This window comes from Petaurus breviceps, unplaced genomic scaffold, assembly GCF_028583685.1.
Source record: "Petaurus breviceps papuanus isolate PSGF00001 unplaced genomic scaffold, PetGlider_PUasm1.0 151, whole genome shotgun sequence".
Lineage (NCBI taxonomy): Eukaryota > Metazoa > Chordata > Mammalia > Diprotodontia > Petauridae > Petaurus > Petaurus breviceps.
Genome location: NW_027185712.1, coordinates 209,392 through 234,529, shown reverse-complemented (window position 1 = coordinate 234,529; position 25,138 = coordinate 209,392). Strand labels below are relative to the sequence as shown.

General features: G+C 42.9%; 1 protein-coding gene across 3 annotated transcripts in view; it reads right to left on the bottom strand.

The window, feature by feature from the left end:
- The window catches only part of LOXHD1 (lipoxygenase homology PLAT domains 1), a 267,332-nt gene that overhangs the window by 124,775 nt on the left and 117,419 nt on the right, over positions 1–25,138 (bottom strand). For 2 of the 3 annotated variants that reach the window (XM_069077562.1, XM_069077570.1), the window contains exons 15-23: positions 23,530–23,606; positions 19,698–19,894; positions 15,962–16,154; positions 14,459–14,619; positions 11,116–11,572; positions 10,246–10,400; positions 6,714–6,847; positions 3,157–3,344; positions 612–716 (exon numbers count right to left, since the gene is read on the bottom strand). In XM_069077562.1, the coding sequence (XP_068933663.1) occupies positions 612–716; positions 3,157–3,344; positions 6,714–6,847; positions 10,246–10,400; positions 11,116–11,572; positions 14,459–14,619; positions 15,962–16,154; positions 19,698–19,894; positions 23,530–23,606 (1,667 nt within the window). The remainder of the gene's footprint in view (positions 1–611; positions 717–3,156; positions 3,345–6,713; positions 6,848–10,245; positions 10,401–11,115; positions 11,573–14,458; positions 14,620–15,961; positions 16,155–19,697; positions 19,895–23,529; positions 23,607–25,138) is intronic. The other variant, XM_069077574.1, reaches the window with a different exon arrangement.

Sequence of the window (25,138 nt, the reverse complement as noted above, 5' to 3'; positions counted from 1 at the left end):
ACCTGGCTGCCTCCATGAGCTAGGGAGGCAAATGGGACCCAGGCATCCTGTGTTGACCAGGAGGAGTGATCACCAAGGAGCCTGGTAGAATAGAGCGTGCCAAGAGTGGGGATGGTCCGATTGAACAGGCTCATTCCACTTCCTGCTGTGACCTTACCAATTGTTATCTTCTCCTTGTCGCCCCACGCTGTCATCCTCTGGGTTCCCACTTCCATTCAGGAAATGAATCATCTCTTGTATGACTTAAGACAGGTCATTTTTTAAAACCCTATTGTTTTATGCATTGCTGGTTTATATGATTCTTCTGGGAACTCTTTTCTAAGTTCCAGAAGTGTAGATATAGATTAGGACTACATACTAAAGTTGAAAAAGACTAGGCTGTTTAAACAAGAGACTGTCATAGAGTCTTTACCATAAAGGAGGCACCCTTCTTTGAGGAGGTGGTTTGAATGCAGTCTTGCCTGGAGGCAGAGGGATGGACTAGATGACCCCCAATATGGTCCCTTACATCTCATAGAGGAAGCTATAGATAGGCCTCACAACTCAATCCACATGCAGGGACATGTTTATTTAAATGAACCAAGTCTCACTCCCACACCCAGGGTTTTTACCTGTATCATCATCTGTGCCAAAAAGAGTGATGAAGACATTGGCATCTGTGCCCGCTTTCTTCTTGTCACCAGTCTTCACGGTCACTGAATACATGGTTGATTTATCTGCCGGGTGAGGGGTGTGGAGATGTGAGCAGTGTGAGCTGTTCTCAATCTCAGGCATGGTGGGAGAAAAGGACAGTTCTGGATTGTGGCCCATGGGTCACTCACACAGATAACCTCAGATCCACAGGCTAGGCACATTTCCACAATTCCATGGCCACTAGGAAGAGCTTCCAGGGTGGTATCCCTAGGAACTGTGATATTCTGCATAACCACATGGGGGGTTGTGGGGAGGGGGTAAGGAATAGGATAAGGGGATAGGTATGGGTATAGTTCAGCTTCCAGCTGTCACCAGAGAAATTAGGTCTGTTGCATAGGTCACTGGGCAAATGTCCCAGTACTCTCTATGGATAGTCCCACTTTGTTTGCCAATCTGTGGAATTTCTCCCTCTCCTGTCTGATAAACCACAACCCTCCTAGAAGCAAAATTCAGTTTAATATCACCTCTTCCTAAAACCTTCCTTGTTGTGTCCTGCCTGGACCAGCCATTGCAATCCTTCCTGCTTATGAGCATTCTACCTCTGAATACCTATAATTAACTCCACTGTTTTGGGGTGAGTTGGGGTTGTTTTGGGTTTTTTTTGGTTGGAGGGTGGGAAGGTTGAGTTGTGATTTCATTAATGCACTGGTTTGGAGAACTCCTGATGTGGAAACTCTCTCCACCAATGCAGGCCAACACCTCTGTAACTTAAAAGTCTTAGGGAGTTGCTTGAGCTAACTAAAAGGCCTTGCATGTGGTCATGCAAGCAATAGCACGTCATAGGCAGGACTTGAACCCTAATCTTCCTGATTCCAAGGCCTATCCTCTACTTGCATCATCATACTGCCTCTCAACTAGCTGTAAATGCTTTCATATATTCCTTTTATCCCATTTCTATGTATTTGTCACATGTTGGTCTTTTCTTCCTTCATTAACTCGAAAATTTCTTTAAGGCAGGAACCAGGTCCTTACCTTCTTTCTGAGTTCACACAGTGAACACTCAATAAATACTGTTGAGAGATTGATGGAATCACACCTGGAGATGACTAGGGCATTCTATTTTCTGTCTAGAGTTAGGACACCCTTAAGCAGCAGACCTGGGCCATTCCCACGATACCAGGTCACCAGGTACAGAGAAGCCAAGCTTCCTTAATCTTCAGGTAAACTGTCAGCCATAAACTCTATTCCTTCTTTTCCTCAAAGAAAAAGTTGGGGAGATAAAGCAATAGTTCATCTACATGTGCTTTCCAATGCCAGATCTGTCTGTGTCTACCTTTATAACCTCTCTGGAATACAATCTCAGCTCAGCTTCTCATCACACCCTATCTAGAGTATTGCAGCTATCTCTTAATTGGTCTTCCTGTTTCATGTCTCACACCTTGCTATCAAGGTAATTTTTATTAAGCACATATCTCAATAATCTGATATCCTGCTAAGCTAACTCCAGTGACTTCCTATTACCTCTAGAATAAAATAGAAAGTCCTATGATTGGTTTTTGAAGCCCTTCACTACTTGGCCCAGGTCTATCCTTCCAGCCTTATTGGATCTTACGTACCTTCAGGCACTCTATCATCCAACCAAATTGACCTTCTCTCTGTTCCTCCATCATAACACTACTGTCCCCAAATCTTTGCATTATCTCTTCCCCCAGCTTGGAATGCACTCCTTTCTTATTTCCACCTCACAGAGTCCATCTTTTCTTTTTTAAGAGTTGTTTGGATACCAATTTCTACATGAAGTCTCTCCTGATCAGTGACCTCTCATATCCATTAATGTTAGTACCCTCCCTCCCAAACTATCTTGTATTTAATTATTTGTGTGTGTATATGTATGTATTAACTTTATATTTATACTACACGATTTTTATGTTCTTGTACTCTTCCCCCTTTAGAATGTAAACTTGTGAGTAGAGATTATTTCATTCTTTGTACTTATCCCTACCCTGCCTTGCCAGTGCCTGGGGCAGAGTAGGCATTAATAAGTATTTATTGATTAATTGATTGAAGAATGCCTTACACATAGTAAGCACTTAGTAAATGTATGTTGAATGTAATGGAATTGAAATAATTAGAGACCAAAGCAGGATAGTATATGATTAAGTGCCAAATACGTAGCATAAGTAATAAATTCTGTGGCTAGTCAGAAGGAGAGAATCCAATACAGGCTGGAGGTTTTAGAAAAGGTTTCAGGCAGCACCTTAAGGCAGATACTAAAGGACAAGCAACATTGGGCACTCCAGGTAGGAGGGACAGATATGAAGGAGGAATGAACATGGCACATGCAACCCAATGAGGAGGCCAGGCAGGCCCAATTGGAACAGAGGGTTTATGTAGAGTGAAGAAAGGGGAGTAAGATTGAAACATGGTGGTAAGAAGCAGAACGTGGAGGGGGCACAGACTGAAGACTTTAGGAGTCTCAGTTGTTGATGGGAAGGAATGAATCAGTACTAGGTCAAGGGGAACCTTTCATATCCAGGGCCAGGTTGGCAAGCCCAGTGTCTTCAGTTCCTCCTCTTCCTCCCTCCTCGCTCTCTTCCGCTTCATTCCCCTCGTCCTTCAGGATATATGACTCATCCACTGGGATCAGCTCCCTGGAGAGCTGCCCATCATCTTCATCGACTGCCAGCCAGCGTTGGCATGGGAAGTAGTACCTAAAAGGAGACAAGTGAGGTATGGTCGACTGGCACCTCAAACCCTGTGACAGTCTCTGGAAGACAGGGAGGGGGCCATCACCGGTGTCAACTGATAAGCACCTCATCTCCTCCTATCTGGCCGATGTGACACCAGCAAGGTCTACAAAGACAGTTGCATTTTCTCTAAAAGTTGCCAGCACTACTTGGAAGGAAGAGAAGGTTTTAGGGGTCTACTCTCTTTCCCACAAGTATTTTATAATATGTTACTAGTAGGCTGGTAAGAACATTGGACTTACTCTTAAAACCTAGGTTTACATTTGAGCCCCACTACAATCTTATTAAGTTGGGCAACCTTACCCACAGAAACACCAGACACATTACGTGATCCAAAATCAGTATAATTTTATTTTAAAATAAAATTTTTCATCCTGCTATACCTATTTTCTTTGCCTCATCAATAAGAAAAATGCACCGTTTCAAGTGATAGAGCTTGGTCCTTTGCAGTATTCTTAAGTTCTAGTCTTTCTAATTATTTCTTGGCAGCTAGACAGTGTAGAGACTGGAGCACTCAGCCTAGAGTCAAGAAGCCCTGAGTTCAAATCCAGCCTCACATGCTTACTGTGTGAGCCTGGGCAAAGTCACTTCACCTCTGCCTTCCCTTAATTTCTTCATCTGTAAAATAATAATATTATTGTAAAATAAAAAATAGTAGTAGCACTTATCTTCCAGGATTATGAGGATAAAAATGAGCTAATGTTTGTAAAATGCTTTCCAAATTTTAGAGTACCATATCAATGCTAATTGTTGTTGTTATTATATTTCTCTGAGCCTCTTTCCCCTATATATCAAAAGGGGGTTATAATACTTAGGCTATTTCTAGAGCAATAGTTGGGAACAAATTATATACAGGGTATGAATGGGCTTTGCATGCTGTAAAATACTACATAAATGTGATTTATCACTAGTTACCAGATTAGAGTGCTTGGGACTTAGGAGATGAAGTAGAAAAAAGCTGGGGCAGTTGGAGGGAGAGAAGATAGAGGCTCCAGGGAGGTGCTTCAGTGTGGGGGCTGGATAATTTAATGGTTAGCTGAATATTAGGGGGAAAAACCTTGCCTGTGGAATCATTCTATCACAGAATGAATGTAAGAGCTAGAAAAGATTTTATAACGAGAAGGGATAGAGCATCTAGGTCCGTGCCTTTATTTTCTAGTGGAAGAAACCTGGGTCCACAAGAGGGGAAGTGACTGGCCCAAGGTCACAAAGGAGAAGATTCCAAACTCCAAATTCAGTGCTCTGTTTTTTTTCCTTTTTGGAGGGGGGAAGGCAGGGCAACTGGGGTTAAGTGACTTGCCCAAGGTCACAGGGCTAGTGTTAAGTGTCTGAGGCTACATTTGAACTCAGGTCCTCCTGATTCCAGGGCCAGTGCTCTATTCATTGCACCACCTAGCTGCCCCACAGTGCACTTTTAACCACACCACATTGGGACTTAGACTTACAACTGATTCTGAATTTAAATTGCTCTCAGTCAAAAAAAAATTAGCCTAATTTACTGGAGTTTCTACTTTCCTTCTAGAATGCCTACCCCTTTTACAATTTAATTCAGGGTCTGTTTCATGAGGTCATGAATTTTTTTGAAGGGTTCTGAGAAGATTCTATCATCCCCAAATATTTGCTGCCATGATTGTCATGTGGCTTGAAATCCCTTAGAGAGATAATCACAATGCTTTTTGGTCTTCTAGAGGGTTCAATTAAAGCATGACCACAGTGGACGAGATCACAGAATGTCCTTGACCAGATGACCTAGTTAGATGACCTGGTAAATCCAGAGCTGGAAAGGACCTCAAAGGTCACTGAGTCCAAACCTTTCATTTTACAGATGAGGAAACAGACCCAGAAAGGTAAGGCTCAGGGCTAGAGGTCACCGTTTCAAGTTGAGATTCAACCTGAAGAGCCTTAATTATAAACCTTGTATTCTCTCCACTGCACCATGCTGCCCACCTCCTTTTACAGGTGAATAAAGGGAGACCCAGAGAAGAGAAATTACTGATCGATGTCACAAGAGAAATTCGTGGCTGAAAAATAATTTTATTATAACAATTAGGCAACTAAGTGCCATATATAAATCCTGAGGCCCTGGGAAGATGGTGCTGCCTTCTATAGTAATAGGGAAGGCAGGAGTGGGGGAGGATTTGAGGGGAACAAAGTGAATTCTGCTTTGGATATATTGAGTTTTGGATGTCTACTGGACATACAATTCAAGATGTCTGATAAGCAATTTCGAGTTGCAAGTTTGGAGGTCAGCAGAAAGGTTGAGGCAGGAAAGGTAGTTTTGAAAACATTAGCATAGAAGTGGTAATTAAATACATGGGAGCTGATGAGATTACCAAGGGAAATAGTATAAAGGGAGAAGAGAAGAGGGTCCAGGCCAGAATCCTTAGGGACACCTATGGTTAGAGGGAGTGATCTGTATGAGGATCCAGCAAAGAGGATAAAGAGTGGTCGGATAGAGAGGAATAGAACCAGGAGAGAAAGGTGTCCTAGAAACCTAAAGAGAGGAGAATATCAAAGTTGAGAGAGTGATCAACAGTGTCAAAGGCTGCAGAGAGGACAAAGAGAATGAGGACTAAGAAAAGGCCATTGGATTTGGCAACTAAGAGATCATTAGTAACTTTGGAGAGAGCAGTTTCAATGGAATGATAATTCAGAAGTTGGATTGTAAGGTGTTGAGAGAGAGTGAGAAGAGAAAAAGTGGAGGCATCTATTATATTGCCATTTCTGAAAAGTTTAGCTACAAAGGGCAGATATGGGACAATGGATGGAAGGATAAAGTGAGGGCTTTTCAGGATAGGGGAGACATGGGCATGTTTGTAGGCAACAGGAAATGACCATCCCCAGAGAGGGGCTGACAGAGGAGATGTTGGAAGAGACAGGATAACTTGAACAAGTAGAGGGGTTAACCTTGGTAATAAGTGAGACAGAGGTGAAGGAGGATAAAGCAGCCAGCTCTAATACCTAAGAAATCTCTATAAAATTGTGATGTAGAATCTTCTGTGACATTGTACCTCCCCAGTTCTGAGACCCCCTTCTTCATATAGACTAGCCTTCTATTGAACTTGAAGTCAGATGACTAAGGTGCAAAGTCTTGGGATAGTTTTGCTGCAGCATTCATACTTAGTTGGAGTGGGTGTCCTTCACCTGTGCCCTTGGAATCACAGAATGCAGGTTGGTGTCTATCTTGACTATGCTTGAGGGCATCACTGAGTGACAAAGAGTGGAATAGGGAGGCATTTGGGGGTGATCGCCTAAAGCATGAGATGTATACAAGGGATGAAACTTGCCTCTTCCTTGGTCATTCATTTGTGAGTCTGCTAGCCCCCCACTCACGTGGTCTCATTATTTTGGTCAGTGATGTCCACTCGGTCAAGGAACCAGCCAGAAGCATTGCCAGAGTTGTCGTGACGAATCCTGATCTTCTTCAGGGGCCCCAGGTCAATGGCATGGATGATAAAGGTGTCTGTCTGCGGAGGGCAAGGACGCAGCATTGAGAAGGGAGAAAGTCCTATAATCCTAACCTTTTTCTAGAGGAAGTTCAGATGACTATTTTTTGGAGCACTAAACACAGCAGGTTGGAATGTAAAGCATTCAGTAAGCCAATCAGCTGTTTGGTAGAGCTCCTCAGCATCTTAAGCATTCTGCATTCTCGTTCCCATTTGCCAATATTTGATCATGCAAGAGGATGAAGGAGGGAGGAAGGCTGAGATGGGGATAATATGTGTTATATATCCTGGTCAGTACATGTTTGACAGGGCATAGTAGGTAAAAAGCAGGACATGGAATTAGGAAGAATTCGATTACAATTCTGTGTCAGCCAATAGCTAAGTGACCCTAAACAATTCTATTAACCTGAGCCTCAGTTTTTGCACCCATAAAGTGCGAGTAACAACACCACCGATCACCAGGAATGTTTCCAGGATCAGATAAGGTAATGTGTGGAGTCTTTATCAAACCCTAAAAAGGGTTACAGATGGGAGCAATTTGGAAAACTTATTTTGCATATGATCATCCTCAGAGAGGCTGCTGGGTTACAGTGGATAGAGACTTAGTATCAGACTAAAGAAAGCCTGGGTTCTAGTCCTGTCTCTGATACTCATTGACTTGTGTGATACTGAGAAGGCTACAACTCTCAGTGACCCAGACAATGCTCAAAGACAACATCGTAGAGAAGTTGCTGATCTGCATTAGAGGGAGTTTCCTCACTCGGGATTCAATATACCAGCAGGGAACCACAGATTTGTTCCAAAAGAAAGTGTCATAATCAACAACAAACATGTAGTTAGCATGTACAATGTAGGTACTACTCCAGGAAATGAGAAGATGAAAAATCAAAAACCTTAAGGTTCCTAAACCTGCAGGAACATGAGGTCAATGGCAAACAATGAAATCAATCAACAAGCATTTATTAAGCATTTACTACATGCCAGAAATCATGTTAGGTGTTGGACATAAAAAAAAAAGCAAAAGTGAAAAACAGTCCCTGCCCTCAAGGACCTTACACTCTAATGGAGGTGATAACAGGTGCTTTTCTAAGTACATAGGGCAGCCAGGTGGGGCAATGGATAGAGTGCTGGACCTGAAGTCAGGAAGACATCTTCCTGGGTTCAAATCTGGCCTCAGAGACTTACAAGCTGTGTGACCCTGGTCAAGTCACTTAATCCTGTCGGCCTCAGTTTCCTCATCTGTAAAATGAACTAAAGAAAATGGCAAACCTCTCCAGTATCTTTGCCAAGAAAACCCCAAATAGGGTCACAAAGAGTCAGACACAACTGTAACGACAAAACCACAAAAAATGGTGGATAAAGTCACTGTGAATGATGAATTGGTGAATACAGGACTATTTGTTTAAAGAGGAAATACAGAGTTAGATTCCTATAAGCCTATGGTCACAACATTTAATTTAACACCTTCCAGAGTGGCCTCACATACAGATTAGAGAATTTCCTCTTCCTTGTTCTGTATGTACCATATCATCGATTCATTACCATTGAACTCCCAGCCAACAGCACTACTACTCATGCCTGACTAAAGCTTATCTAATGCACATATTTTCTCCATAAGGCACATTACAGCCTTCTTGTGCTTGGGAACACCAGATAGCACTTCAGCACTACGCTGGGGGGGGGGGCATTTTAAACAGTGAAATCAACAACAAAAAGCACAAAAATTCAAAAAATGCAGCTCTAAATATGCTGTGTAAAGGACACTTGTTTATACTATAGGAGTTGAGACAAGCAGGCAGAACATTGCCTTGTTCGACCTCAGCTGGAAACATGCATATTGGGTGACTCAGACACTCTGCACATGTCTGCAAATGACTCTCCAAGTGCCCTGAGTATTGATTGGTCGGGGGGGGGGGGTTTACAAATAAATTTGAGTGAGTAGGCAAATTCCAAAATACAGATCCCACAAATGAGCATCAGCTGCATATACAAAACAAATACAGGATGACGAGGGGGATTAACATTGACAGTTGGAGGGACTGTTGTAGAGGGGGAAACTTCAACTGAATCTTGAAGGAAACTAAGGATTCTGAAGAACATCAAGAAGGCCAGCAGCCAGATTGTGAAAGGTTTTGAATGCCAAGACGAGGCATTTATACTTGATCCCAGAGGCAAGAGGTCTAGACCTAGAAGGCTATTAGAGGCCATTGAGTCCAACCCCATCATTTTACAAATGAGGAAACTAAGGCATGGGCAGCTAAGTGGTACCATAGTGCACAGAGTACTGGGCCTGGAATCAGGAAGATTAATCTTCTTGATTTCAAATCTTACCTCAAACACTTACTAGCCGTGTGACCCTGGGCAAGTCATTTAACCCTGCTGGCCTCAGTTTCCTCATCTGTAAAATGAGCTGGAGAAGGAAATGGCAAACCACCCCAGTGTCTTTTCTAAGAAAACCCCAAATGGGGTCAAGAAGAGTTGAACATGGCTGAAAAAAAAAAAAAAACGAACAACAACAAAGGCAGAGAGAGGTTAAGTCACTTGCCCAGGGTTCTATAGCTAGCAAGTCTGCTGTGGAATTGAACTCTAATCCTCTTGAGTTCAAGTCCAATGCTCTATTTACTCTCCCACACGCCCTCCCAACACTTTACATATTGTGAGAACCAGATAAAGTAACACGTAAAGTCCTTATCAAACCCTAAAAAAGTATATAAATGGGAGCAATTTTTAAAAATTATTCTACATACGACCATCCTCAGACAGGCAGCGAGGTTATGGTGGATAAAGACTTTGCCTCAGAGTAAAGAAAGCCGGGTTCTAGTCTTGTCTCTGAAACGTGCTGACTTGTGCCATGCTGAGGAAGTTACAACCCCCAGACAATGAGAGCTCTCAGCCTAGGTCATAGAGAAGTTGCTGATCTACACAGGAGTGTCCTCGCAGGCTGGTCCAAAAGAAAGTATCATAATCAACATCTGATAATCATAATCCAACACTTCATCATCACAACAGTGCTACCAGTTAGAGAGAATGAGTATTCATCCCAAGTTTTCAAGCTGGCTGCTTCATGCCCCCAAAAGGAATGCAAAGACAGACTTTGGGCTTCTTCAGAAGAATCTGGGCTTTCCTGTCACTCTCATTTTATCATTCCTGATTCCAATGCATTCCACCAGCACATTGCTTTGCATATAGTAAGTGTTAACTAATTTTTTTTAATTCATTCATTCACTTACCAGTTGAGTGACCTTGGATAAATTACTTAATTCTTCTGTGCCTCAGTTCCCTCATTTGTAAAATGAGAGGGTTGGACTCAATGGCCTCTAAGGTCTATGCTTGGTAAACTTTAAATCTCTGTTTAAATTTGTTGTATGTAATGTATGTAAAGTGCAATAGAAATAAATTGCCACTGTTGTTGTCATTACCTGTCCTTGTTCAAACTTATTTGATTTGTCAGAATTTCTTAAAGCTCGCTCCCCAGTATCACCATAGTCTTCACCATAGATGTTCAGGTAGACATTGGCATCAGTGCCACCTTTGGGCATCTTCCCCGTGATCACTTGGACTTCATAGGTATTGGCTGTTGGACACAAAAGAAGGTCAGATTTAGGAAACCAAGGCTTGGGCCCAACCCTGCGAAACCAAGTCCCATTCCAAGGAAAAGATAGTTGTCAAACATGCTGGGTTTTCAAATGCTAAGTGTAGTTTTCTTTTAAGATCAGGGTCAAAATTGGCTTCCCTGGGCTGTCTCCTAGCCCCAGCACTATCCTCCTCCTCTCCCAATTCTTGTCCTTTCCAAGAAGTCCAAGGGTACGAGGAGAGACTTGGTTACAGAAGATTGCCTTTGGAACCTCACACCTCATATCTATATAATATCCTACTCTCTGAGTATTCTTACCTCTCTTGACTACCTCCTTCAACTCCCTCCCCAATCCCACATCCCATACCCAGGCAATGTTACCCTAAGTCCTTCCTGGGGGAAAAACTCTAATCCCACAAACTCCTTCACCCTAATATGCTAGTGATAATTGGTTACTATTTCCAAGGGTATCAAGAGGACTGCAGAGAGTGAAAAGTGCTTCATCTCAAAGGCTAAATTACTAATGGTGGAATTTCAGGCACTGGGCCACCTGGGTAGGGGAGATATTTGTGACACCTGTAGGTGACTGCCAACTCTGTCTATATGTGGGGCAGTCATGGGATGAAACAAGTGAGCCTTGCCCTTTTGAAGCCCGGTGTCACAAATATGTGCCTGATCAGCTCTGGGAGGTTGTTCAACCCTGTCTCAGGCTTACGCTCAGGACCCGATCTTCCATATGGGGCCAGCTCCATGACAAGCTCTTTATCCTCCTCATCCGAGGCTAGCCATCGATTGGCTTGAAACCTGTAGACTTTGACTACTTCCTGCATGCCCTCTAATTCTTCCTCCTCGTCCTCAATCTCGGTTTCCTCTTCTGACTCCTCTGAAGATTCCTCCTCTGACGAGGACTCCTCTTCCCCAGACTCCACGTCGCTACTCTTCTTTTTCTTCTTCTTCTGCTGTTCCTTGGCCTTAAGCCTCTCCTTCCTCAGCAGCTGCTTCAGTTTCTCCTTCTCCTTCCTTTTCCGGGCTTCCTCCTCTGGGGTGATTTCCACCTCCTGTAGCACCAGCCGTCTCAGCTCCACTGTGTCCACGAACCAGCCAGACCCGAAGCCCTCGCCCGTGTGGCCCACGCGGATCTTGAAGATCTCACCCACATCTGCTGCCTCTAGCTGTTGCCAAAGCACAGGTCAGTGCCTTGGGGAATGCCTGCCACCCTCCTTCCCCTCCCCCCGAAGAAGACTAGGCCCCAGGGCCCCGATCCAGCCCAAACTCAGACATGAGATCATAAGAAACTAGGGCTAGAAGGGGCCTCTAATTCTTGAAATTAGTCATTGCTTAGGACATCATGTCTGAGGTTTCAAGCTTGCCTTTTGAAGTCTATTATAATTTGTCCTTATGTTACTTATCTTTTCTCCCACTACAGAAATCCTCTAAGCAGATTGGTCTCCTTATTGTCCTGTACCAAGGGTGGGGAACCAGTGGCTTCAAGGCCACATGTGGCCTTCTAGGTCCTTGGTACAGCCTTTTGACTGAGTTGAAGTTTTACAGAATAAATCCTTTCATTAAGGGATTTGTTCTGTGAAGTTTAGATTGGGTCAAAGGGCCACACTTGAGGACCTAGAGGGCCACATGTGGCCTTGAGGCTGCAGGTTCTCTACCCCTGTAGTAACCTGTACATATGCCAAGATCTTTCCTCTTCCTTTTGCCTCACTTCTGTCAGCCTTCTACATTCAAGGACTGCTTTTTCCTTCTCCTCTAGAAATCCTCTGCATCCTTCAAGGGTCAGCTCAACCCCCACCTCCTCTTTGAAGCCTTACCTGATGATGTGGTGAAGCAGAAAGATTGCTCCAAGAAGCATGGCATCAAAGAAATAACACTGGCCTACCTAGACCTAGCTAGCTTAGCTAATGTTTTATGCTATAGTACTTTGAGGTTTTTTTAAAGTGCTTTTCATATGTTAACTCATTTGACCTGGGTTCAAATCCTCCCTCTGATGGTTACTGACCTTAGGCAAGTCACTTGACCTTCTCAGGTCTCAGTTTCCTAATCTTTAAAATCAGAGGGTTGGACCAGACAATCTTTGAGATCCTTACAGCTATAGGTCTCCAAGCCTTTGATCTTATGGCATAGTTTCAAATCCTGGATCTACCACTGGCTGTCTGTGTGGCCAGAGGCAAGTGATCTCACCATTTCGCTTTCCTCAGCTGTGAAGTCAGGGGGGTGAACCAGAATGATCTCCAAGATCCCTTCAAAGACTAGTCCTCTCATCCCATGATTCCAGCCTCCATTCTCCCTCTTCTGAATTTTGAGAGGCTAGAGTCTGAACTGGGCAGTCTGTTACTTGATTCCATGGTACCTTCTACAGTTTATAATTATTTCATGTTTATTGGAGTTATCTCTGTGAGCTCCCATAAGACAGAGACAATTCCTTGCTCATGTAGCCCCAACGGCTGGTCTAGGACCAAAGCTACAGAAGGTCCTCAAATCTCTGTCATGACACTTTCTCATGGGCTTTGTCATTCAATTCCAATGACATCTTTGTGACATGTCATCCCTCAAAGGCATCCTATTCAATGTGTGGTTGGCCACAGTCGTATTCAAATGAGGCCTGACTAATAAATAATGGGGAAGAATTATTTCCTGGCCTTCACACACCACACTCCTCTTAATCCAGTAAAAATAATAGTAAATAATTGCTTCTTTTAACTTTCATAGGCATTTGAAAAACTATTCTCTCATTGGATTCTGGAGGCAAGTAGGGAAGTGATCATTTGTGCCCATTTCACAGAAGAGGAAACAGAAACTGAGGCCACACATGTCAGAGCTGGGATCAGAAGCCAGGGATCTAAACTACCACCCTAGGGTTCTTTCCAGCATACTCTATATACATACACACATGTATATTTTAGATGTTCTATTTTTTTCTATATGACATGTATATAGATATATGATATATCTGTGTATATCTTTCTCTATGACATATATATGTACCAGTACAGAAACAGAGACTCCCCCCATATGAAAATTATAACCTAAAAGATAGGACTGAAGTCCTGGCAGAAAATTAATTTACTCTTTTGAGCCAATAAGGGACTTCGTAGTAAATCACTTGGTAGCGCACTTGACTGTAACCTTTTTCAGGGCGATGATAGTGTCAAAAGTCATTCCCCTTGTCCGAGGCCCCACACTCCGCAGCCCAGCCACAGCAAGAATAAGCATACAGTGTATGGAGCCAGCTCTACACAGAACTAGGCAATACAGTACGTTGTCTCCATACATATACACAATCACATAGTCAATGATGATGATGCTGATGATATAATAGTAGCTAGTATTTACATAGTGCCTATTATGTTCCAGGAGCTATACTAAACACTTTATAAATATTATCTTACACACACACATATATGTGTGCGTGTGTGTGTATGTACATATAGGAAAGTATAGGCATGTACACGTGGCATGTGTGTGTATATATAATATGGGTATATACACCAAACCTCCTTCTTCCCATATTCACCAGTATCTCTCTGTCTGTTTGTCTGTCTTTTGCTTGTTCTCTCTCTCTCACCCACTCACTCACACACACAACTCTATACAAAAATTCGTAAAGGGAAGTAAAACATTTCAAAGCATTTTAAAAGCTATTCTCTCATTGGATTCTGAAGGCAAGTAGGGAAGTGATCATTTGTGTCCATTTCACAGAAGAGGAAAATGAAACTAAGAGGCCATACAATGTAGGATCAAAAGCCAGGGTTCTTTCCAGTATACTCTGTCTACATACATACATGCATACCACCATGACATATGACCCCAAGTCTTGACTGGGAAACAGGTCCTTGGTGGTCCCATGAGAGATAACCCCCAACAGTACTCTAACAGAATCATGCCCCTTATTGGTACTTCAGGCAGTAGCCTTACAAAATGGACCAAGGTGTCTGGACTGAGGTGGGATGGGCAACCCCCCAGTGAATCCCATCCCAGGCTGAGGACGCAGCTGGTCCTGGCATTATGTCCATCGCCCATGCACCCCAATTCCTCTGTATAACACATACCTGAAAAGTGTCCTTGTTTCCCCTCTGGAAGATTTTTGAGCGGCTTTTGAGAAAGAGTACTTCAGTCTTGCCCTCCTCCCCATAGATCTGCATGTAGACCTGGGCGCTGGTGCTTGCATTGCCCGTATCCCCGGTCACAATCTCCACCTCATAATGGATCACTAGGCCAGAGCCAAAGGAGGGAGACAGAGGTTTAGGGAGAAGGAAACCCTTTTCTAGAGAGGGAACTGTCACCCTCAGGGGTGACCAGGACTCTAGAGGACAAGTAGCTAATCCATAGATTCATTGGGTTGCTGCTATGTGTCCAGCCTTGTGCTAGCCTCTGTGGGGGACTTGGGGAAGAATAAGACTGGGTGGTTTGTAGAGTTTACAGTCTAGTCTGGGAGGAAAGGACAAAGCTACATATGAAAAGATAACCAAGTCCCCAGACTGTGACATAATGCATAATAGGCACTTAATGAATGTCTGTTGATTGACAGAAAATGCTCTAGGACTTGAGAAGGAGAGATCAGTGTAAGGCAGAGAAGGAAGGGCAGTAGAGATGTCATTTGAGCTGGGTCTTAAGCTCAAGTGAGACTGATTTTGTTTTGTTTTGTTTTCTACAATGGACAGAAAGATTTACCACTTCTACTGAATCACTATTAAGCTGCTTTCACTTTTATCAAATAGCATTTTAGAGATATTACAGTTTTATAAAGTGAAGACAATTGCAACAGATCCTGGTTTTGAATCTGCCTGTTAGCCAACAACTGTTACCATCACAGTAAGTTTCCATTGGGAGGGACTTGGCTAGGCAATAAGGGGGATGACGTTCTAGGTCAGGGGTGGGGAACAGAAGAGTCAGAGAAAAACTTCAAGATTTCATAGTACAGGGCTCAGCTGGACTGGAATAGAGAGTTCAAGAAAAAGAGCGGATAAGGCTAAATATTTTTGGGTCATTGTGGAAATGAACGATTGACAAAAGAATTTATGCTTTTCTGTTTCAATTAGATCTATCTGGTAGTGATTTGTTCAATAGATTGGAAGGAAAAGAGACTGGAGGCAAAGAGACCATTTAGGAGGCTGCTACCAGAATCCAGGTCTGAGGAAATCAGAGGAGTGAACCAGACTGGTTACTCCCTGGGTTTGATTACTGTTTGTGAAGATGAATACTCTCCTGCCTTCTTTCGTATTCTTTATAATGTCTAAAACAGCTTGGGGGCATCATAAGTGATCAATAAATATGTCCAGATTGAGTGACTAATTGATAGTGCCTCTTCACATCATACCAGCCATCACCTGGCTTTTAAGTAAACTGTTTCACCTATGCAGGCCTTGACTCCCCTGTCTGTGGAATGAGTATACTCTCCTATATTCCATCCCTCACAGATGGCCTATGTGAGGACCAAACAGAGTCTGTTACAGGTATTACCTCTACATGGGACCTTCTCTTAAGGATGTGGACCAAGACAAAATCTTCTTCCTTTCCTATTGAGCAAAACAAACCATCTGCTATCTGCTTACATTTCTCAATCTCCTCAACTTCGCTGGGGTACAATTCCACTTCCGTACGTCCATCAGCTGCATTCTTGTCAAGCCAGCGATTGACAGGGAATGTGTACTTCTTGCCTTGGCGAGGCACCCGAATCTGAATGCTGCCCAAAAACCACCCTGCGCGCATGCCCGCACTATCATGGCCAATGATAAGCCTGTTGATCTGGAAGAGAACTCAGGGACAAGAACTGGTGAGGCTATAATGGAAATGCAAATTTGGAAGATCTTCCCTGCCCCTAGGCTAAAGTGCACCTGGGGTGGGAGGCTTGTTTTTCAGTAGATACTTTTTGATTGGCCAGTGAGTCCAAAAGGTTGTTACATTCTCTGAGCCAGGAGAAGGCTATATAAGCCCTGATGTGCAGCTTTGTTTTGGGGGCTCACTTTGAGAAGTGTTCTGTGATTTGATCTGTATTCTGGGAAGCCGTTGTCCAGAGACACCCCCCCCCCCCCCCCCCCCGGCTCTGAAAAACCCAGATGCTGATTTGGTATGGATGTAATGGTTGGACAGTTTGGAAATCTGTCTACTTGATCTGTTTCTGTCTTGATAATTCTGCCCTGTATACTTTGAAGTTCGGGGTGCTGACCTTTTCTCCTGAACAAGGTAAATGATATATGTCTGACAGATTAAAGTAAGCTTGTTAACCCATTTTGAGTTGCTTTCCTTTATCAAAGCAGATCCAAGAACCTGTATGGGCAGCAAACCCTGAGGACGTGCTTGGGGTGCTTGCCGCTATAGAGGCCCACCTTAGAGAGCCACTGAATTTTTGAGTTGGAGGGCACCGCCATTTTGGTTTGGGTTTTTCTTTTATCATAAACATAATCTTCAACAAAACCAAACACAAACATTCAGTCTACAAAGAAGAATGAAAAAGGAGGAGAGCATCTGAAATTGTAAATTGTCACATACGATTTAGTGGGTTCTCTTAAAGTATTATTAAATTTAACAAAGTAGCATCAAAATGGTCCTATTTGTCTGAATTTCTGATTCCTTCAGTGTATGTTAAAATGTATTATTGATTTTCTTTAATTTCTTTTCTTTTGCATCTCTAAACCTACCCATTAAATTACCCTTCCCTAAATAAAAGCCCTCCCTTATAACAAATAGAGTTGAAAATTAAAAAAACAACAGTGCATATGAAAACATATGTCTCATTCTGCATCTCTATCACCTCTTGGCCAAGGAGCAGAAGGCAAGCTCTGGAAGACATTTTCAAGAACACAGGGACCTTATCATTTTACCAGAAGGGAAACTGAGACGTTTCATTTAAGTTACTTACCACCCAGCTAGTTAGCAGTAGACTTAGGTCAGAGCCTCGGTTTCATGAGTCTGAGGTCAGGGCATTTTCTAATGGTCCACTCTGCTCCCTCTCAGGGAGCTCCCGGGGACCACCCACTAAGCAATGACATTCCTACACCTAGCCACAAAATTACATTTGGCATCTGAGGAGACAGGAGGGGGAGCCTTAGAGTTATACCTTTTGGCACCAGCCTCAGAAATGTGGTTAGCCTAGCTGAGGTCACGAGACACCCAAAAGGGACCAAGCAGGAAATGATTTGGTAGGTCCTAGACTATCCCAAACGAATGAGTCTCTGTGCTCCCTAAGCCTTCACCTAGTATCCTTCACTCCTAGGGAGGGCTTGGATCAAATGAGTCAGGGCATTGTCATCCTTGCCTGGGAACAGTCAGAAAAGCTGTTTATATGGTGTGAATTCAGAGGCTGAGACAGTAAGCTACATTCACAGCCTTCCCAGCAACTTACAACCACAAACCATGCACTTGGGACAAAATCTCTCATTCTATAGTGAGAGAGAAAGTACAAAGTGTCACTCTCTCAGAGACATTCTGGAAGGACAGTTAGTTGGAGGGGGAAAGAGCAAAAAGAGTGCTGGGTACTTGAGTAGGGTGGGAGTAGCACAATAGCAAGGGGGTAGGTAAGAGATCGCATGGTATCAGTGGAAAAGAATTAACTCTGGGGGCAAGAGCCCTGAGTTCCAATACTGACTCTGACGTTCATTATTTATATAAACTTGAGCGAGTAACTTCACATCTTGCAGCCTCAAATTCTCATCTGTAAAATGAAGATGTTAGATGACCTCCAAGGTCCTTTTTCTCTCTCTATCTGATTCTCTGAGTCTAGACCACATTGCCTCCCCATGATTTTCTTTAAGGGTAGGCTTAAGTGAAGGACTAGATGGCACAGAAAAGATAGTTCTAGGTCTTTACAGGGGAGGGTCAATTGAAGCAAAGCTGCCTGTCAGCAAAATTATGGAGCAGTCCACTCATGTTCAGCCCTCCTCTGCCTTCCCTTATAGCATGTCAGGCAGTCCCCTTTGGTCTCCTGACATCATCTTCCTTGGCACTTTGATGACCCTTCTCAGAATAGCCTGCCGAGATCCAGGACCTGGGAACATTGCTACTGACTCTTGTTACAGATAAGGCAAACATAAGTATCGTAGCTGCTACCTAATCCTTTCTCCCATCACCAAAGCCTCCAAAGCCTGGATCAGGATTAATTCATCACTGTTGCCAGCTCTTCGAAAGCTCTAGTCTGGCCTTTAGAATGTTTGACACTGTTACCAAAACAGACTCTAGTTAGGAAGTTAGGGAGAGAGAATATGGAAGGAGCCAGGATGGATATATGTGGGAAAAGCACTGGGCCCTGACTCCAAAGATTAGGATTTGAGTCCGGAGTCTGACTGTGGGAGAATCATTATCCCTTCCTGCATCCATTTTTTTCACCTGCAAAGTAGAGGTAATGTAACATTTGCACTATGCCCCTCCCAGGGTGATCGTGAACATCAGTGGGGTTCATGTAGGTAGAGTTAGTATCCCTCCCACATTGTGACTTTCCTTACTGTGGTTTCAATAAATTGAGGGTTGGCAAAATAAAGTAAATGGGAATTTGGGGGGAGGGAGTTTTGCAGGAGCCACAGATGATGTGCAAAGGCCAACAAATGACACAGAAAAAATTTAGAAACTCAGAAATGCATTAGATAGCGATGACCTGGGGATCAAATCTGGGCTCAGATACTTAGCACCACACTCAGAAATAACTGGCCATGTAACCTTGAGAAAGTTACTTAACCCCGATTGCTTCAAAAAAAAAAAAAAGAAATGCATTAGATATATGTATAGTATCATATAGTATTAATATATTTTATCTTTTAATACCATAATAATTAGACAGCTTCTCTGGTTCGAAGGGAGGGTCAAAAATTTTTATATGGATTTTCTAGATTGCAGGGGACCTTGCCCTAGCTCCTTTGATGTGGAAGGGATATCTGTGCTCATGGCAAACTTTGAAGATGTCTATAAATGTAAGACAGCAACTAAGTGGCAAAGTGGATAGAGCACTGGGCTTGGAATGAGGAAGACTCACTTGCCTGAGTTCAAATTGGCCTCAAACACATCCTAGCTGTGTGACCCTGGGCAAGTCATTTAACCCTGTTGGCCTCAGTTTTCTCATCTGTAAATTGATCTGGAGAAGGAAATGGCAATCCACTCTATTATCTTTGCCAAGAAAACCCCAAAGGGCATCACAAAGAGCCAGATGTGACTAAAATAACTGAACAACAACAATATAAAAGTAAACCATCACAGTTATTACCCATCTTCAGAATTAATGCGTGTGTTTTGGGCAGGACAAGGAGGGTGTGAGGAAGGCTAAATGTCACATCAGTACATGGTCCTAGGAAGAAGATTTACCTCTCCAATGTCCATGGTCTCAAGGGTGAACTCGTCAACTCTGCTACGCTCAAAATGATCGCTTAGGTTATTATCAGAGACCTGGAGGATCTGCTTGATGGTGTCTCTCTTCTCTCCATAGAGTTTGATGTAGACTTTAGAGTCAGTGCTGGCGCCTCCAACATCTCCGGTCTTTATGCTGATGTGATAGCGGAAGTCTATGAGCACGAGAGAGGGCGTTAGTGCAGAGAACAGATGAACAACATGACTCTTGTGTATGTCCCTTGCACTCCCCGAGTATTCATAAAGCAGAGGGCATGACCAGCTGTAGGGGAAAGACATCACTGGGCTTTAGTCGGGAGACCTGAGTTCTATCGGAGCCTCTTACGTTAACTGTCTTTGAGACCTCAGGTGATTGCCTTCATTTCTTAGAATAGCTGTGTGACCGTGGGCAAAAGATGTAAAAACTGGGAGCGATCATAGAAAGCCCCAATTCACCCTCTTCCTTTTGTGGATGAACAGAATGAGGGACAATGGCTTACCAATGAGAGGGGAAGTGGGTTTCCAATGATTATTCAAACAGGAGCTGGCAAAACCAGGACTTAACCCTAGTTCTGTGCATTTTGACTCTAATGCTTTTCTAGACCATATCTCTGGGCCTTTCCTTATCTACAAAATGAAGAAACCTGTTATACCTACTTCATAGGATTGCTGTGAAATAAAATTAGACTGTAGATAGGAAAATGTATTGAAAGGGGGAAAAATACTCTCTCTACATAGGCAAGTTATTCCAATTAAAACTCCACTGTCCAGAACTTTTGGGAGATGAATTTTTCTGGTTAGTTAATTATTTTACCAAGCACCAAAATGCTTTAAAATCATTTTTTTTGTAAATCTTTTTGATATTTCATACTTCCTTGTCTTCTTATGCCTATTTTCTATGGTTTTTCTATTTCCCCCCTTTGATGTCATACTGTTAACTTTATTTCTCATGGCTGTCGATATAACTGTTTCCAGTTTTCACTGACTCTTCTCCATCATTCTAATCTGCTGTAGCCAGAAAAACCAGGTTATCCCATCTGTTAGAACACTTTGCAGATTGAGTAAATTAGTTGTGAATGAGGGTCTGGAAGACTCTCTTGTGAATAACACGTATGAGTTTTAGTGACTGGATTCTGTAATGTCTATTTTTGGCTACTTAAAGACCTTGTTGTTCAGTCATTCGGTCATGTTCAAGTCTACATGATCCCATGGACTTTGTCCATGGTGTTTTCTTGGCAAAGATATTGTAGTATTTTACCATTTTCCCAATTTGTCCTTATTTTGCATATGAGGAACTGAGGCAAATGAGGTTAAGTGACTTGCTCAGGGTCACTTAGCTATTAGGTGTCTGAGGTCGGATTTGAACTCAAATCTCCGAGTCTAGGCCCAGTCCTCTATCCACTGCACTAAAAGCCTACTCACTCAGAGACCTATTTTCTTTCTTTTCCAGTGCTTAACTGTTTCACATTGATGCGATTACTAAATAGCTAAATTCTCAATAGTTAAAATGTTATTATATTGGTATTATACAATGCTACACAATAAAATATATTTCATGTTCTACAATAAGATATTATATGATAAAAGTATATGCTATGCTAATATTATCATCACTGAGCAACAGAGTGATTATGCATTTTTAAGGAAGAATCTTATCCCTACCCTGGGCCTAAAGCCCCATTTGTTGATTTCAGGAAGAGGATAGCTGGTGAGAAAATAAGACAGAGTTATAAAAATAGTAAGTAACACTAATTCTGACTCTGGGAATTTATTGCCATCCCCAGCACCTGCCTGTTAGAAGGCTAAAGTGAGGGAAATGGACCTCCCCAGGGGGCCAGTCCTTCGAGCTAGGCCCCAATAAAATTTCCAAGGAGGCAGCTGCAAGCACAAAGGACAGCCCTGTGGGCACGGCTCAAATCAGCCAGCTGCTCCAGAGGCCTTCTTTAGAAAACTGCCTCATTCTTCCCCCTAGAAAACATTAGCAGAACCTGAGAAGAAAACCAACTCATCAGAATTCCATCTTCTGTCTCCCCAAATTCTCTTGTCCCAGCTGAAGATTCCCAGGGTCCAGGAACTGTCCCTTGCCCGAGCTGAGGACACACAGTGACAAAATGAGGCCAAGAAGGGGAACCCAGAGTCCTGGATTCGCTGCTGAGCCTAGTTTCTCCCCTAGGAACTCAGTTTCGTCATCTGTAAAATGAGAGGCCTTTCCTAGGCCCCCACCCCCACTATTTACTGTTAGACTCCTATGTCTGAGATTATGTCCCATTTACACTGTATGCCCCATTAGAACATGAGCCCCTTGAGAGTCAAAACCCTGTTTTTGTCTTTCTTTGTATCTCCAGTATAAAGTGTAGTGTCTGGCATGCAGGAAGCAATTAATAAGGAAGATTCATCTTTATGAGTTCAAATCTAGCCTCAGACACTTAGTAGCTGTGTGACCCTGGGCAAGTCACTTAACTCTGTTTGCACCACTGTAGTATCTGTGCCAAGGAAACGCCAAAGGGCTTCACAAAGAGATAGATATGACTAAAATAAGTGAACAACAACAATATGAAAGTAAACCATCACAGCTATTACTCATTACAAAGAGTCAGACATGACTGAAACAACTCAATAATAGCAGGTGTTTAATAAATGCTTGTGGACTAGCTGAATGTAAAATTGGAACATTATCTCCTCTGCATTCTTCAGAGGCAGATGCTTTGAGGATCAAGTTCCATAGGGAAAAGCTCATATCTGATGATATTCTCCATATATTATTTCTTTGTAACAACCCTGTGGTTATTGGATTTTTATAGGTAAGGCAACTGAGGCTAAATAAGTTATCCTGTAGCTATTACGGAGCAGTCAAGACTTGAAACCAGGTCCTCTGACTTCTGAGCCAGGGCTAAATTTGAATCTAACCTCAGCCTCTTACTAGCTATGTCACAACCACTGCTTGCCTCAGTTTCTCCAACTGTGAAATGGGAGTAATTACAGCACCTACCTCCCACTGTTGTGAGGCTCAAATGAGATGTCTGTTAAGCCCTTAGTAAAGTACTTGGCAGGTAAATGGTGCTTAATAAATGCTTATTCCCTCTTTCCCCTTCCTTCCCTCTGTACTCCACTGGTTCCTCTCTTTCAAGTTCTTTAAAATTCACCAACTAGGGCAGCTAGGTGACATAGTGAATAGAGCACTGGCCCTGGAGTCAGGAGGACCTTAGTTCAAATCCTGCCTCAGACACTTAACACTAGCGGTGTGACCTTGGGTAAGTCACTTAACCCTGATTGCTCCCCCCCCCCCCCGCAAAAAACAACCAAAAATAAAATAAAATTCATCAATTGTTTGATGAACATCAAGCACCCATTCTGTGCTAGGCTAGAAGTAAGTCACCCTCAGATTCATAGCCTTACTAACCATTATCATTTTAAGTTACTCTTTCCTGTTGGGCTTAGAGTTCAAATCTTCCCTACCTTATAGACATCAGTCTGATAAACCCATACCTGATCTGTGTTCCCTCTCCATTCCATTCTGTGACCATACCTATCTAGCAGCAGAGCCTGGGCCAGACCCCAAGTTCCTAATCTGGAGTTCAGAATGCTTTCCCTCCACCCTCCCCCACCTTGCTCCCCTCTGCTTCCCAGGAAATGAAATCAGGATGGCTTCCCTCCCCCTCCTCTCCTCCGTCTCCTTCCCAAAGGTTGGCCATAGCTCCCCTTTGGTCTGGGAAATCATCTGATTCCCCTGCAGTGGAGTGAATACCCCTCCCCAGGAACGCACACCCCATGCAACCTTTCAGAAAGGAGTTCTCTCCCAGGGATAACTCACTTTTCAACGTTGCTTTGCTGCCACTGGGTAATAATTCCCGGATCAACTGGCCGTCATCCTGATCCCTGTCAAGCCATCTGGTGTGTGAACAAAGGGAAGTTATATCTTCAAGAGCACCCTTGGGAGGGACACATAGAAATCTGGCCAGACTAGGGATGAAGCGGGAGGCAGCATGCTATGACTTCTCCAGGAAAAAAAAAAAAAGAGGGCCACAGAGGAGAGAGAAATCAGCAAAGCAGGGACATTGGAAAATGTCGGTTTATTAAGTATTTATTGAAGACTTATGGTATCCTTAGAACTGTGCTAGACGTTGCAGGGACACCAGAGAACTACAAAAAAATGGTTCTTGCCCCATGGAGCCTTAGGAGGCAGGAGTGGTACAGGGAAAAGGCCCCCAGAACTGGAATCAGAGGGCTGAGGTTCAAACTCCTCATCTGATGACTAATACCTTGGGTCCTTGGCCACATCACAACCTCCCTGAGCTTTAGTTTCTTATCAGTAAAATAAAAGGGTTTGACTAGGAAGTCTAGAACTCATCTAGATACATGATTTGATGTTTTTATAACCAAGCAAGAGGAGCCATGGTTAGCGCTTAATAAGCCATTAATAAGTATTATTAATAAGCATTAATAAATAATTATATGTAAATAAATCGTTCACTATACAATATAAAATATAATAAATAACAAATTAATAAGCATTAATAAATGCTTGCTCATTCTATAACAGGCAGAAGAAATGGTATGGATGAAGGAGAAGAAGGGAGGAAGAGGCACTGGAATATTTGAATTTATGACACATCTATTAAGCACTTATGGTATGCTCAGCCTATGCTAGAAATTTCAGGGCATACTAGAAAGAATAGAATAGGGTTCTTGCCCCAAGTGAGGCAGCTTTTAGCTGCCTCAGGGAAAACCCTGGAGTCCAAGCTAGAGGACTGGGTTCAAATATTCACCTTTCCACTTACTAGTTGTGTGACTTGGACAAGTCAGTCTGTCTCTCTATATGCCTCAGTCTCCTCATCTGTGAAATAAGAATAGTAATAGTTCTACTACCCATTAGGGTTTTTTCCAGGATGAAATGAAATGAAATGGGTGCTTTAAATGATTTATGAACTCTGAAGCATGACATAAGCTATCACTACTAATATTACACTCACAATGGGAAAAGAGTGATCGATAATATTATTAAGCATCTATTATGTTCCAAAAAACTGGGCTAAGTACTGGGGATACAAAGGGGACAAAAAACCCAAAATCACCATAGTTACTCCCTCAAGGAGCCTCCAGTCTGACATCTAATGGGGAGAAAATGCACACTGGACTGCATACAATCAAGCTATAGACAGGAGAAGTTAATCAAAATAGGGAAGGAACTACATTAGGAGGGTCTGGCAAAGGCTTCTTGGATAAAATGTGATTTTAGCTGAGACTTGAAAGAAGACTGGAGGTGACGATGAGGGGAAAGCCAGGGAAAACCCAGAGTCTGGGGATGGAGGGTCACATTCAAAGACCAGAAAGGAGGACAGTACACATGAAGTAATTAGGCATCAATAAAAAGTGCCATAAAATTGTGTTAAAACAAGGCAGAGAATGATATGGGAGAGATC